Below are 17,282 nucleotides of genomic sequence, written 5' to 3'. Positions count from 1 at the left end.
GAGTAACAAGAGTGAACGAATCATTATCTCCTTCAATAATTATTTGAGTTTTGCTTAGTAAAAAGAAGAATATTAAAATAACTTTCCCTTTGAGAAAATTAGTTATACAAAGCCTTTATTGCCATCGATCTAATTTGTGGACGTCAATTAATTTTTTCTATAAGTTAGTTCAGAATATTTCAAGACGATGAACTTTTATATAAATTTTTTCTAAGATATTTTCTTTCGACTTAGGATATATTCTAAAAGAACTTATTAAATCAGAACCAAAAATCAAAATCAAACACTTTAGAGGACACCACACATCATATCCTACTAAATAATGCATTCAAAGATTACCAAATATATACTTATTACAAAAATATTTTAATATGGTTTCTTATGAATTTACTTAGAAAATCTAAATTATCGAATAAATCGGATGACTCAAAATGAATCGAGTTAATAAATAAATAAATTATTAACCCGATAAGTTGAACTTGTGTTGTGTTAATCCCTCTAGGATTTGAAAGAAAAATAAAGTCTAAGAACAATTAAAAAAACTAAAATCATTTTTTTTTTATTTTTTTTAATCTTATATTAAAAAAGTGTTAAACACGTTGAATAAAAAGTACTCCAAAATAATTCGAAACGTTTGACGTATTTTATTATGTTAATATGATCGATGAATATTAAATATTCATCATATAGTTTACTCTAATTTTTAATTGTCGTGTATACATAAAAACTAGCTATTACTTATACATCTACATTTCATTTAATTATTACTAGACATTTAAATTTCATTTAAGTATTCATTAAATTAATAATCTCAATTTGCGTGATGCACAAATTTTTCCAAGGCCAAGTGGTCCATTTAACAAGTAGTCCCACATTTAATTTTAAGTTAATTGACTTGACATGATCAATTATTTTTCTTTTTTTTTTAAAAAAAAAAAGAGTTTTAAAATTGTATAATCTTAATTTAAAAATACTGTAACATATTGAAATATTATTTCAATTTTAAGATTTTAACATATCATGTGCAATTATTACAATTTATAGTATTTGTATTTATTATTTAAATATATAAATTTTATAACCAAGAAAAAAAATTCATCTCCTCAACCAAAATTCAAATATTTAACTCTAAAACTTGGACGTTTGCCTATATAAATGGAGGAATAATTATAAAAATCTCACTTTTTAATTTACTTATTACCATTATTTCCTATAAATTTTACAAAATTTCTCATTTTTCTCTTAAGTCAAAAATGTCATTAATGTATCAGACCCTTTTTTTAAATGTATCAGCGTGTGTATTCAACCCTCTTTTTAATGTATTAGCGCTTTGCTTTTGGCCATTAATATATTTGGACCCTTCATTAATATATGTGACCCTCTTTTTAATGTATCAGCGTTCTGATTTTTTGTCCATTAATTTGTCTGACCCTCTTTTTAATGTAGCAGCGCTTATATTATTGTGTCCGTCTGAGGAATTTCGTAATTATAAACTTTTAAGGAATAGATTATAATTTTATCTAAAAAATATGTGATTATAATTTGTCAAAAATAAAATATATAAATTAAAATATCGTAAATAAAAATAAAATGTATACATTGATATTATCGCCACCTCATATTCCTAGATGAACCAACGCATAGTGCACATGTGATTACAACTTACAAAGTGTATAATAAGTTGACCCTTTTTTTTTTTTGATATATCGATTTTATTTAAATTTAGTAATATAATATATATATCTATTATTACTGAAAATTAGGAAATACATAAATATAACGATATTTGATTGAATATATATAAAGTTTACTTTAAAACAACTTTAGTTAATATATGCTTTAAGATAAACAGAAAGATACTTTATAGCTACAAGGATAAGTTTAAAATTAAATTATTTTTCAATTTTTATATATTTAAGACATACCATAATATATATATAACATTAGATAAATTTGGGAAAAATCAGGGAGTAAAAATTACTCCTTTTATCTCGAATTGTGTGATACACTTACCTTGTTATTTTGTCTTAAAGAAAAGATTTTTTTTTTTTTTGTATTTAAAATAATTATTATATAACGCTATTTGAGAGTCAAATCATCTAAGTTTAATTGTGAATTTAAATATCAAAAATAAATTTTAAAAATATATTAAAAAAAAATTTATAAAATTAAAATTCTGAATCCGTCATGTACCGATATATTAATCGAACTATGTAGCTCCTCTCTCTTCTAGACTAGATCTTTTATAACTACTATAAAACAAGGACATCAATAAGAGTCACCACAATTATTACACTAAGTTCAAAAAAATGGCAGAGTCCCCTACTACCTCAGGTTCTTTCTTCTTCATTTTTTCCTTTTTTATTCTTCATAATATATTTGAAATACTGTTACATTTTTATTGGAGAAACATAGTCTAAGCATTTTTATGTGAAAAAAACTTGTGATTTTTTAAAATTTAGCTTTAGATGTTGGTTGTAACATGTTGATTTAATAAGAGGAAGGGTCTTGTGTTGCATCCCTCAATTTGCTTCCCAAGGAAAGAGTCCAGTAATTAATGAAATGAGTGAAAATTACGAGAATTTGAAGTTTAAAATTTTAATGGAGACAAGTAAATTTCTTTTCATATGTCTAGATCTTCTTAATTATTAGAGTTATTCAATACTTATGTCACGAGGTATTTGATAGTCGAGAAAAAAATCACCTTGTTTGTAAATGCACAAAACTCCTCTTTGTTAGTCTCTTCGTTTAAAAAATAATGAGTTTATTTTCTTTTTAGTCTTTTTAAAAGAGAATGATCTTATTTCCTTTTTAGTCTTTTAAAAAAAGAATGATCCTTTTTTCTTTTTTAGCAACATTTTAATTTTATCTTTCCACGTGACATATTTAAGACCACAAAATTAAAGAGCATTTTGATACATTTGACATAACTTTAATTTAGAATCACAAAATTAAAAAGTCTCTTTCTTTTCTTAAATTTCGTTTCAAATCAAATTAGGTCATTTCTTTTAAACGGGAGAAGTATTTATTTTTAGTGACGGTCACTTTGAAAAACTAGACTATTTTATCAGTTACTTAATTTTACTATCTCTAGATTATAAGTACTAAATAACTCTATTCTCTAATATTTAATTGGTTAGATGGAAAGAATCATCTTTTCATTTTTATCTTTTTTCGCTTGATTTATTTTATTGATCACTGGATCACACGTATTTAATGTTAATGTATAAAATAGTTATACTGGAGGTAGGTAAAACATTTATAACTGTCATTCATTCATTTAATTTGTTGCAATCTTGATGGAATTGTTTCATTCTTTTTCTAATTTTGCATATTCATGCATTTTTCATGAAAATTTTAACTTGTTTTCTTGATTTTTAGCTCTAAAAATTAGTTAATACATTTGTTAAACATTTTAGGTATGACTAGAAAAGTTGTTGTACTTTTCTTGATTGGATTGTTGGCATATGTTTATCAAGCAATTACACCACCTCCTCCAATAATTTGTGGTTCTCCCGGAGGCAATCCCATCACTGCACCACGAATAAAACTCTCCGATGGAAGGCATTTGGCGTATAAAGAACAAGGTGTTTCGAAAAATGAAGCAAAGTACAAAATTGTGTTCATCCATGGATTTGATTGTTGTAGACATGATGTTGTTATTGCCAGCACCCTTTCTCAAGTAATTCCCTTTTTACCCTTCTTTTCAATTTTTTAGGCAAGTCCGTGGAGTTAGGTAGAATTAAGGGGGGTTCAGTTTAATCTTATTTGTGAATATTTTTTATTGTAAGGATAGAGAAAAAAAGATTTCTTATCGGTCAATATGAATGGTTGAATTTTCTTGATATGGAAAAAAAATTCTAGAATAGTTACAACCTGATGTGTAAAAATTTATTTTGGTCACAAATTCAAATAATAGGTACCGTGACATATAAATTTCTTGCTCTGTCACTGTTTTATGTAGGCAGGAACGTAGCTTGAAGGGTGGAAGGGGGTCCATTCGAACTCTTTTCTCTCAAATTAAGGAGTTCAATCGTACGAATAAAAGAAAAAATGATTTTTTTACATTTATATATATAAAGTGTTGAATTACCTTGAAAAGATTTAGTATAGTGACAAAGGGGGTTCAATATTTTAAGTTTGGTCACAAGTTGTTGTAGTTCCTTTCTAAATTCCCCTTGCTGTGTTGCTTGGATTTTTCAAAAATATTGTTGGACGCGTGTTGAATCCTCTAAATGGATTCAAGATCTGATACGTGGTGTGATAATATTTTTTTGAAAAATCTGAACAATGTACTCCCCTTTTATATAAATTTCTGACTCTGGCACTGCTACGATGATATGTTGTGGTGCAGGATGTTATTGAGAGTTTGGGAATATATATTGTGTCAATTGATAGACCTGGTTATGGTGAAAGTGATCCTCATCCACAAAGAACACCAAAGAGTTTAGCTCTTGATATTGAAGAATTAGCAGATCAATTGGAATTGGGATCCAAATTTTATGTTGTTGGATTTTCTATGGGTGGACAAGCTGTTTGGGGCCTTCTCAAGTATATTCCTCACAGGTATTGATCATTTTAAATCGTTTTTCTTGAGTTGAGCGTCGTCTATTTGAAACAGTTTTTGAATAATTCTGTGTACGTCTACCTTTTTTAGACTCTACGTATGAAATCATACTGGATAGAATGTTATTATTTGCAACTTGTAACACTTCTCCAATGTTGTTGTCAAATGCGTGTCAGATCCTTCAAAACTGTTCTACTTTCCAACTTACACCAGTCAACATTATTAAAGAGTCTGAATAAGCAATAGTGTAAATTTTTTTTTTTTATACTGTCAGTGTATATAACGTAACGTAAACTCGTATCGTAACAGATTGGCAGGAGCAACACTTCTAACACCTGTGGTTAACTATTGGTGGCCTGGTTTCCCATCAAATTTGTCAACAAAATCATATTATGATCAACTTTTGCCTGATCAATGGACACTTAGAGTTGGTCATTATCTTCCATGGTTAACATATTGGTGGAACACTCAAAAATATTTTCCATCTTCTAGTGTTGCAGCTCATAGCCCTGATATTTTTAAAACTCAAGATATGCAATTAGCACCAAGATTTGCTGGTTCACAAGAAAAATATAAGGTAAGTATAACTATGTACTTTGCTCTTAATTTAATTGACGTAGGTAAGGATTCAGGATTTAAACTTGACTCGTTACGTTATTCAATTTTTATATTTTTAGTACTTAATCGTTATGTTTGTCTTTTTTTTTCTTCAAATTATGGGTTTGGAGATTTGGTACTTCCTTTGGTTGACATTTAGGTGTTTGTTTGACTGGGCACGGAGGTTAAGAAAGATTGATTGACTTTTGTATAATTATTGGCATAGACGTAGATTCAAGGTTTGATAGGTTTAATCTTTATATTTTTATCAATGAACTCGTTATACTTTTGAAATATTGGGATCGGGGTTTAATACTCCCTCGATTCCACTTTTAGGTGAATTTATCTGGTTGGGCGCGGAGATTAGGAGAGAAGATTTTTGGTACTTGTCATGATATTTGTGTGGTTAAAAAATTATGTAACGAAGGATAAAAAAAAATGAGAAATTTAGAAGGAAAATTATTTTACAAAAGGGGTATTCTTTCTATTGGGCATTTAAATAATGTCACGTAATATAAAATAAATGGGCTTTGAAATATTTTAGTTTTTTACAAAATTTATTAAGTGATCTTTTCACTTCTGTTCAAGTCGTGATGTACTAAGATATCTCGTACATGTACGGACGTAAAGTTATAAGTATCTAGTAAAATTAGGTGACATTTTTGTTTCCCCTCACAACATATAACTTTACTTCGAACTCTAACTAACCAGGATTAAAATTCAATTCAAAACTAGCTCAATTTTTGCTCAAATAACCTCAAATTTTAGATTCGAACCCCCTTCGATATTTCAATTTTTTTTTATAAATATTAATATTAATTTTTTTGAGTGTAACTTAATTTGTTAATTAATCCATTATTTTTCAGGCACAAATTAGACAACAAGGGGAATTTGAATCACTCCATAGAGATGTAAATATTGGATTTGGTACATGGGAATTTGATCCAATGGATTTAAAAAATCCATTTGATAAAAATGAAGGATTTGTTCATTTATGGCAAGGTGATGAAGATGGACTTGTACCTGTTATTTTACAAAGATATATTGCACAAAAATTACCATGGATTCAATATCATGAAATTACAGGGGGTGGTCATTTATTTCCTTATGCTGATGGAATGGGAGATAAAATTATCAAAACATTTTTACTTGGTGAAAAATTTGAAGTATAACGATATATAGAGAGATATAGATGTTCAGATATGATTTAGTTGAATTTCGAAAAAAAAGAGAAATTAAAGTTGAAGTCGAAAAAGAGTATTTGATAAAGTTTGTTTTGACTTAACATGTTACATGTTATTGTGTGTTTTGTGTAATGGCACTAGTTGGGGCCTTGTCCTAGATGATATAAGATGAAATTAATTAATACAAATTTCATCATCAATGTGGTCTTATTTTTTAAGTTTCTTTCATTTTGATGAAATTAGAAATTTTATTAAAGGTATTTAAGATATATACATATCAAATTTTTTGAATAACACTATCAAATTTAATAAGAGAAAAATTAAATCAGGTTAACGTATTAAGATAAAGAAAAAATTGTATTATAAAGTTATTCAAGTATGATTTGGTTGAATTTCGAAAAGAAAAAAGTGATTGAAGTCGAAGTTGAAAAAAAAACGTATTTTTTAAGAATATTTAAGAGATATATATATTAAATTTATCGAATAGCCTCTTAACATTGAAAAAAAAATCAAATCATTTTAAGTTTGAACAAGTACAATATTAATCAATATTATGACATTTTTTTAAAAAAAATCAAAATATCATATCACAATTTTTTTAAGTATCATATCGAACGGATAAATTAAGTCCCCAACAATAATAAGGAACAACTTCAACGAATGGCATTATACGTGTTTTTTTTAAAAAAATTATTATTATTATTATTATTATTATTATTTTATAAATTCCTAGTTAATTGTTTGAGACTTTAATGCATGATGTAGTTAGTTGACTATCTTGAAGCATAAATAATTTATTTTTTTAATCGGTAAAGCTTTGAGAAAATAGATAAAATTTCTTTATGTTTAATCAAAGGTTTTGAATATAAATCCTGCATATGAAAAAGATTTGTTAGAAAATATTTTTCTCTTGAAATAAATTTTATGTGATGTCAATTCACTTTAATCGAAATTATAATAATTTTTTTTTCTTAAAAGAAAAAACCTTTCTACAACTTGATAGGCTCATCTATTTGATACAACAGGACATAAAAAAAAAAGAGTTATTTAATTAATTAAAATAACTAAAACTTCTAAATGAAACATTAATGACGTTCTGAGGCATGATTTTGGTTAGATAAACACTCAATAAAAATAATATTATAAAACATAGCATGATGACACATATAAAAGTATACTTTAGTTTTCTAACTTTAAAAATTATCGTTAAATGATTATGATTCTTTTATTCTTTATCAGATTTTATATTATAGCATTAAGAATGATAACTTCGTGTTATGGGACATTTTCACCCCCTTCTCCTTTAGTAGGCCTCATCGATACAAATTTATTTGATATACCAATTTCTTCTATATATTAATCGCTCAAAGAAAAAAATTTGCTATAATTAAGTACTCCTTCTGTTCCAATTTTAACGATACATTTTCTTTCTTAGTTCGTAAAAAAATAATTTTTTTAGTAATTAATTAATTTTAGCATTCCTAGACCCCAATTTAGCTTTAACAACATGACTTGTCTAAGACCTTACAACCACCTATTTAAAAGAAAAGATGTGAAATTCTCATGGTCACTCATTTAAAAAGCTAACTTCCATTTATATGCATTTGATTTACATATTTAATTTTTTTTTATTATTTTATAAATCATGTTTAATCAAATATAATTGCATAAATTGAGACGAAGGAATTATTACTCATGATTATACGTATGAGACTATTATAATATGATAATCTTTTTCATTTTTAATCATTTTGTGCCCTAAATTTACTTATTCAATTAATTCAAATCAATAGTACATAAACATTGATAACATTTAATGATCTAAATCTTATATGATGTAGTCATGTAGAGCATAGTCATACCTAGGTGGCCACCGTTTTGTAATATTTTATCAATTATATTTAGCTATACGTTTCCAACACATATGTGTGTGGAATAAAAATTATGATGGATTGATAATCGATAAATATAATTTTATTCTTAATTAGAGATTCAGACTTTAAGTACATCATCTTTGATATTGGACGGAAAATAAAAAATAAAAAGGAGAAAAGTAAGACGCCTAAAAAGGTGGAGTGAGTGCATATAGAAGAAAACCTTTTGAATATTAGAAAAATGAAAAGTCATGTCAAATTATATGAGTTTGCTATTTGTGGTCAGAATTGTGCTTGAAGTTTCATGAAAGTGACAAAAGTGAGATATTACATTGGAATTTGGTTTATTATCTTTTGGAATTTAGTTTGGTAATGTTTCGTATTCGAATCTTAGTTATCGCTAGTAAGAAGGTATTTATTTTCTAAAATGAGATAGTCTGGCACGAATTTAAATTAGTCGACTGACAAAAATGAATGTCGACACAAAAAAGAAAACGAAGAGGGGGAGAGAGGGGAAGGGTTAATGTACGATCAAGGATTTTTTTGAGTCTGTCATTTAATAATATCCATATTTCAAAAAATTTTATAAATATAACTCTTGAAACTTAATCTCGTGAGCAATGTTAAACTAAGGTCCAACGTTGGCTTATACGTAGTTCATCATTATTGATAAAATATTAGATTGTCATCTAATCAACGTTTGATTTTCTAAAAGAGTCATGTACTAAAGAGTTATCGTAAAAAGAGTTTTACGACGAAAATTTTTGGAGGGGAAGAGATTTAAATAGCCCACTCTCTAGTTTCTTCTACATTTCATTAAGGCCCATAACTAATTCCTAGCCCAGCCCATTTGCATGTACATTAGCAGCCCAAAAGCCCACAAAATTCCACAAAAGAAAACTCTAATGTCTCTTTCAACAAATTATCTTCAAATTATAGGAAACTTTCAAGAATAGCAAACAGTAAGCATTTAGGAATAACAATAATATATTAAGTAGAAAGAGGAGATAGGCGAGCGAAATCCGACGAGAGGAGAGAGTATTTTTTCACGAATTTTGGAGGAAAAGATACAACTACAAACTGATTTGTATTAAGATGAACAGATATTAATAGGAGAGAAGTAGGCGAGATCGAGAGAGGAAGGAAAGAGGTGAGCGGGATCGAGAGAGGGAGGAGAGAGGATTGGATTTTGTATTTATTTACATTATATCTGTGTTTATTTTGCATTGTATTTTGTACTTATTTTGTATTCTATATTTATTTTGCGTTGTGTTGTGTATTTATTTTGTATCAATTGTATTCGAAATACAACGAAATGTATTTTGTATAGTATTATTTATTTATTTTATATTAATTGTATTTGAAATACAACGAATACAACTGCATTCATAATTATTTTGATTGGATACAAATACATTTGACAGAGAGGACGAATGCACATCGTTTTCACACTAATACAAATATAACTGATACAAAAATATAAAATACAATTGAAATAAAAGTATTAAACTCTCCCTATAATTGATTGAATACAATTGATACATGAAACATTTAAATGTATTTCTACTTATTGACACGGGAGAGAAACATAGAGAGAGGGCGAGACGAGAGAGAGAGAGTAGAGGGCAAGAGGGAGGAGAGGTAAGGGAGAGAGGAGGAAGGGTTTGCTATAAGTACAACATATTGGTCTCTTTTTTTAATAATATTTTAAACTGTAGCTATTTTTCGTAAATAAATTGCTAATTTTTCCTCAAATTATAACAACAATTTTTTCTTTATTTCTCACTCAGGGTCTTGTATTCGCATCGGGAGATTCGATTAATCTGTGTTCATGTCACGTAAGGTCCATTTAAGGAATAAACACTTTCTAACGAGATTTTTCCATACTCAATGATCGAACTTGAAACCTATGATTAAAATTGTAGGGATCCTATACATCCTACTGTAACCCTTGTTGATAACAACACGTAATTAAATATTATGCTGGTGCCCATAAAACACGAGCCGAATCGACCCATTTCGAGCAAACTCAAGGGAGTTGAGTGGAAGCCCATTAACCCTACTATTGGGCCCAAACCTAGTTGGCCCAACCAACCTCTGGCTGATTTTATTGAAAATATTTTTTTAAAAAAATATATATATTGCAATTGAAAAGATTATTTTTTTTCCAAATAAGCACTAAACCAAATGAAACTATTCATAATAGGTTACAAAGTACAAACTCTTAAATCTTAATATTAAACCTTATTCTTATCTTAATAATAAGTTAATTGTCTATCCATTTCAGGTTTTACCAAAAACCCATAATTTAATAAAATTAATTAATTGTATTACAAAGTATACAATTGTAAATATTAGTTGGGAAAATTTTCAAAATGTCAATATTTTAACATTTAAGAGGGCTTATTAGCAATACTTTCAATATTTAGTAAAAATGTCAAATTTTAGTTTGTTATGTAACTTATTTATGTTTTTATTATTTGTTTTTATTTAAAGAATATAATTATTTAATAACAAAAGGGAGAAAATCAAGGGAGAGAATAATTCAAAAAAAGGTAAAGATCACTTAATTTTCTCATCAGTTACATTTTTAAATAAAATTTAAACTTTGTTCTTTTTTTTTCCAAAATTCAAAATTATATTCATTCTCTATTTATATTTATTATAGTTTTTTATTAAAGTTTGTATTCATTCTAATAGGTATACCAAATGTATCTATATAGTCATTTAAGAAATATATTTGTATTCATATATTTTTTCCCTATATAGTTATTTTTTTCTTCAAAAATCTTGTATGTATTCATTTCAATATGTATTTGTATTTTTATTTATTCTAGTTTTTATTTAGAATTTTATATAATAATATATAAAATACAAAAATTAGTATGATGAAAAAGTGAATGAAATATAAAATTAAAAAGAAATAATTGAATACTTGGTGTACTCATTCTTAAATAAAATACATAACTAGTTGACATTCCTTTAAATAAATACAAATTAGAAAAAAATGTCAAATTCAGAAACAATGCAACATAATTTTTGAATAAATACAACTATTAATTGTAAAAATACATACTGACTAAAACAGTATCAAAATTCAATATATACTTTCAAATTTATGAATACAAAAAACAATAAAACTATGAAATACAAAAATAAATACTAAATATGGTACATTGACATAACTATCACAAAAAAAAACATAATACAAAATGAATTAAATATATGAAATACAATTACAAATCTATGGATACAAAATACAATAAAACAATGAAATACAAAAATACATACTGACTAAAATAACAACAAAACTCAATATACACTTCCAAATCTATGAATACAAAAAATATTAAAATTATGAAATATATACAATCAAACTCATATAATGTGTTACATTGACATAACTAACACACACAAAAAAAAAAACAGAACACAAAATACAATAAATATATGAAATACAAAAATAAATACTAACTATAACATAATAAAAATTCCATATACACTTCCAAACGCATTGTAACATGAATTTTTTTGAATCTTAAAAATTACTAAACAAATTAAACTAAACATGCAAGACACAAAACATGCAAAAAAAAAAATACCTCTTCTCCAACAAATTGGTCTTCTTCAACTTCATGGCTATGAATTTGTGTGGGATTTTGCACATCGACGGATTCAGACACTTTTCCCCGTCGTATATCCTCCTTAGATTTAGAAGCGGAACCTACATTGTTATTTAATTCTTGAGCGAAAAAAAAATTAAATGATGAAAAATCGGAAGAACTTTGATTAATTTGTCCAATACCTCTAGTAACTCTCTTGAAAACGTCCATTGAAGAGAGAATTATGTAGTCTCAAACCCTAAAAAATGTTTTAAGAACAACAACAAAACAAAGAAAATTAAAAAAAACACTAAAATCAGTAAGTAAATAAATAAGAAATCTGAAAAACATAATACCCAAATCAATGTTAATTTTCAAATCAAATCCTGCCAACGAAATTAAATGAGAATAATAAAAAATATTAATATATTGAATTGAAAATCTGTGAAATTGATTTGGAAGAATGTTAGAGAGAGAAATTGAAAAGAAGAGTAAGAAAAATCTGGGGATTTGATTAGGAAGAAAGTAAGAGAGAGAAATTGATTAAGAAAAGAAAGAGAAAAATTAAAATGACATTAATATTTATCCAATTACATAAATATAGGAAAATGTGTAATATATGAGAGAGAAAAAAGGTGTAGATAATGAGAGAGAAAATATTAATAATATCAAAATAATTATTTATTTTTAAAATAATGACATTTTTGACATGTTTACTAATATTATTAAAGTATGGATATTATCACTAAATAAATTGATTTTTTTGACTAATTAGCTAAATTTCCCTATTTATTATATTTTAAATGTATAGTGCAATCGCTATTAATGATGACATAATTGACCGTGTAAGTTGATAAACATTAAAGTTTATCTGAATTATTGAGTAAGTTTATAAAATCTCAACTCAAGTCAATTAATTAGATATTTTATGTTTAAATTTGAGATATTTTCATTAGTAAAATTAAAAATTATGATAAAATATCTCATTCACATTGTATATAATTATGATATAAAGCAATTTCTCTTAATAAAAAAATTGTTACACAAAATTATAAATTTCGAATATTGAATGATTATCAAAAGTTACGTTTGAAAGGAATATTCATGTGCCTTTCTATTTCAACCCTTTCATTTTCAAGGTATTATATGATTAGATTCCATGAATTATTTTTTGTCCAACATAAAAAGATTCAATGAATTTTCTACACTTCATTTTCATTATATAAAGATTGTCCCCAAAAATGTAATGTAATAATCTCTTTCAAACGTAGCTAATCACATAACGTAACGTAATAATTTTGTGCCCAAAAATACCATGTAATAATAGCGTAATTGTGTAACATAATTTCGTGTTAAAAATATTTTGTGTGACTTTTTTCTTATATATATGTCGCAAAGCTATATGTTAAGATAGTCAACCATTTCATAAGTTGGCGAGTCAAGCCCCAAAATATTATTTTGACATTATTATACTTATCTTGTTGAATGACTGACTCTGATATCAATTATTATGGTCAAAACATCTAAAATGTACTCTTAATGTCACTTATATTTTTCTCTCTAAGACAAACTTACATTGTCTTCATCAAATGACTTCACACTATCAAATTAGTTACTATACATATTTACTGATGTTAAAACTTATATATAGAGTTGACTATTTTTATTCTTCTTTGTAAAATACTTATTATAATTTGTATCTCACTATACACTCTTTTAATTAATTTATATACACTCTTTTAATTAATTTATTATCTTTGTCACTTTTAATTATTTTAAAAAAAAAATAAATAAAAGTGACCTTTAATTTTAATGTTTTTATTTTTTTTTTAAAAATTTTCATTTATTTTGACATCTGTTTGGAATCCCCACTTATTTTATGTACAAGATATATGGAATTAAATTTTAAATTAAATCAAAACGAAAGATAAAAAAAATAAAAAGAATAAATAAAATCAATAGAGAAATAAAAGATAAAACACAATGAATGAAGGCAAAGAAAAAAGTTCCGATACAATGTATAAAAATATATATTAACTTAATTTAAATACAAGATAAAGAAAATAGGAATATTTTTTTTAAAAAAAAGTAGAAATTGAAAAAATGAATATTTACACACGTGCAAGTAAGTGTGTACAAACACAATAAATTTGGGTGATTGAAAGTATCGCGTCAGCACAAAAATTGCATAAAATATGAAAAAAATTGAGTTCAAGGGATAGAATGACCCAAATTAAGTTTAGATGTGTGTCTGAAATTTTGATGTAGGGATACTTGTACCGTATTCCTAAAAATATTATTCACACTTAATAAGTGACTTTTTTTTAATTTATTCACACGCACAATATTAAACGGCTAATTTAAAAACTAAATATTATATTATTCAAATCACAATAATTTAAGATTTTTTTTTAACTTTTTCTTTTGTTTTCACGCCAGCAGGTTTTATTGACTAATTAATACAATTTTATAGTGTCAAAAGTCATAAAACTTGGAAAAAATGACAAAGAAAATACATAAAGAATTGAATTAATATATATTAAAGTACATATAGAATTGTGCATGTTATATATAGCTTTATATATAAGTACGTAAGGATTAAGGCTAACTCACAAAGTAAAACATAATTATTAATATTAATTACTTGGAATTCACAACATCAACTTTTTTCCATTTAAAATATTTGTAATAATGGTAGCTCAATTTAACAAACAACTACAGTGATGGCGCTAGTATTTTTTTTTCAGAAAAAAAACGAGCGTATGCTATATAAATTATTTAAATATAAGTTATTTTATTTTTAGATTATTAAGTCATCGAAGTTATATGAAGTGGACATGTTATTTTTTTAAACGATATCGATATTTAAAGAAGTAAAATAAATTTTACAATAATAATATCGAAAATAAATTTAAATTGTGGAAAATATCAATTAAGATTGAAATATAAGATATATTATTTTAAAAAAATAAATTATGTAAATTATTATCTAATAATAGCGATAAAGTCGAAAATTTTTCCATAGACGATTTAAAATATAATAAATGACACCGAAAGCTCTTTGCTTAAATGTGTCAATAACTTTCTTTAATTTTGGCTTTGTGGCACTCTTCATTTTGATGGCTTTTTTTTACTTTAATTCTTCTGAAAAAATGATATATCGTTTGGAGTAGTTTTGAAATAACAATAAAATTATATTTGTGTGATTTATATAAATTATGATTTGTGTCATGCTAATAGTTTTTTCATTTGTTCTAATTTGGGTGAAGGAGTGTAAAATATGTATAAAAATTGAAATATTTAATTAGAACTATAAATTAATTTATATATACTTGAAAATTGGGTAAAAGTTAATATAAATATCAAACATACTAACGATTTCAAAATGTTAAAAAGCTTGAGAAAATTATAGCAAAAAAAAGTTATTCGATTTTCCAGATAGTTACTTTCACATAAAATAGAACGAAGCTAGTATTTGCAAGTATCAAATAGGTTATCGACATCACACCTATTAGGATACAATTTGAATTGAATCTTATATAAACATAAAATATTTTTATACCCTTTTCGTATAAAAAAGTTTAGATATATATGAAATTCAAACAATTATATACGTGTGCACTGACAAATAGTTGATGAAAATTCAGATACAAAACAACCATTTTCCTAGCTTATCACCTGCAATTTGCCTTCATTATTTTTTTCTATTTCATTATATTTCATTCATATTCCGATTTTATTTATTTAAAATCCTTTTGGTGTCATTGCCCGAGTTGGAGCTTTGCTAGTACGTATTTGAGAATCAAAATTTGTTAAGTTTTGGATCTCATTTTGTTAATTTGTAACACAATATTATTATTATATATTACTATTCCAAATAAATTGTCCCCCTACTTAAAAAAAAAATATTAACAATTTTTTCATATTTAATTTGATTTCTTTAACAAAATTAAAATATTAATATATATATATATTATTATTATTATTATTATTATTATTAAGTAGGTACAAGTGTGTATAATTAGGTGATGTCCATCTTCTTTATCAGCACACCAAACAAATTAAATTAGTTTTGTCATTCTTAGTGGAATTTTCCTCAAAGCAAAGCAAGAATATTAGTGACCCCACCAATCACTTTCTTATAAAATCATATACTATAATACTTTATTATAGTTATTGTGTCACTTCATTTTTAAATTTTTTTATTGATATGATCAATTCAAATTTATATAAAATTTTAAAAGATAAGTTAGATTTTTTCATTCGGATTTTGTTGTTTTTAAAGTTTGAATCGAAGATTTCTAATTAAAAGTAATTTCATTTATTCATCTTAAATTTTTTGAGTAATTTTAAATATCAATTTATTACTTCTTATAATGATATATTCAAATCGATTCAGTATCGATAAGGTGAAAAGAGATAAAGCAATACATAGCTAATTCAACACACATATATGAATAGTTAAGTACAACATCATTGTGACTTTATTTTATTTTAGGAATTTTTTTTATATACACATCTTAAAATATCTTGTTTATGTAAATCAAACAAACTTAAAATTTTATAAACTATATACTTTAAATTACCTTATTAATATGAAAAATATTATAGTAACTTAACTTGATTTTCCACCTACTCTTTTAGTGTTCAACTATTTTTGGCAATGATGATGTTTACATATTAGCATTGGTGTGCAAGAAGAGACATGGTATACAAAATATAGTTGATTAAATATAGAATTTATCCTAATTTATAATTATTTAATATAAAATATTAAGTGTGAATAATTTTTTTTAATAATAATCATTTAATATAAAATATTGAGTGCGAATAAATTTTTATTTTCACGGAAAGATTACTAGTGACCTCCCTTATTTCTTGTTAGGGTCCATCTAAAGCTTACCTACCTCAACAATTGATGTTCAATAATAGAACTGTTATCATTTCTTTTTTTTTAAATAATTTTTTTATTTTATACCTCATATATTTAATAGCATAATATTAAAAGATATTTTAGTTATTTTCAATTATAAACTATAAGATTCAAAAAGTATTAATTTTTACTTTTCGTGCAAAGTTAAAATAGACCAAATAAATTGAAAAGAAGGATTATATATGTTTTTATCAACACTCGTCATGGTGGTATGGTTAAGATCTTTCCATTCTTAATTAAAAGTCCCGAATTCAAACCTTTATAAATGAAAAAAAAAAGATCTTTCTGGAAGCGTCGTCCGTAGAAATGAGTCTTGAAGTATATAAATCTTAATTAGTTGGATTTCAATGCTCATATCAGACGCCAAATAAAAAATAAATAAATTATTTGATATATTTATTTTTCTTATTAATTTTTTTTTAAATGAGGTAGACACATTGACGGAGCCACCTTGTACTCTCGAACCCCCTTCAACTTGTTTTACTTTTACAAATTTGAACTCTTTGTTGAAAATACTGGCTCTGA

The 17,282-nt window shown here is 25.5% G+C and overlaps 1 protein-coding gene across 1 annotated transcript; it reads left to right on the top strand.

Moving 5' to 3' along the window:
* Nucleotides 1–2,209: 2,209 nt before the first annotated feature.
* Nucleotides 2,210–6,566, top strand: LOC107031077. Its single transcript, XM_015232282.2, has 5 exons — nucleotides 2,210–2,334; nucleotides 3,420–3,682; nucleotides 4,355–4,566; nucleotides 4,877–5,144; nucleotides 6,031–6,566. The coding sequence occupies exons 1-5, from the start codon at nucleotides 2,310–2,312 to the stop codon at nucleotides 6,334–6,336; spliced, it is 1,074 nt and encodes a 357-aa protein (XP_015087768.1). The 5' UTR covers nucleotides 2,210–2,309; the 3' UTR covers nucleotides 6,337–6,566.
* Nucleotides 6,567–17,282: the final 10,716 nt, after the last annotated feature.

This window comes from Solanum pennellii, chromosome 9 (genome assembly GCF_001406875.1).
Source record: "Solanum pennellii chromosome 9, SPENNV200".
In the NCBI taxonomy this organism is placed as follows: Eukaryota; Viridiplantae; Streptophyta; class Magnoliopsida; order Solanales; family Solanaceae; genus Solanum; species Solanum pennellii.
Note: the sequence above shows the minus strand (reverse complement) of the source record. Positions and strands in the feature narration are given on the sequence as shown.

Bases quoted from the DNA above. Each gene is read 5' to 3' on its own strand.
- LOC107031077 (XM_015232282.2), top strand. From the start codon at position 2,310: ATGGCAGAGTCCCCTACTACCTCAG. The intron at 3,683-4,354 runs GTAATTCCCTTT...GTTGTGGTGCAG, and splicing joins TTGCCAGCACCCTTTCTCAA to GATGTTATTGAGAGTTTGGG. The intron at 5,145-6,030 runs GTAAGTATAACT...ATTATTTTTCAG, and splicing joins GTTCACAAGAAAAATATAAG to GCACAAATTAGACAACAAGG.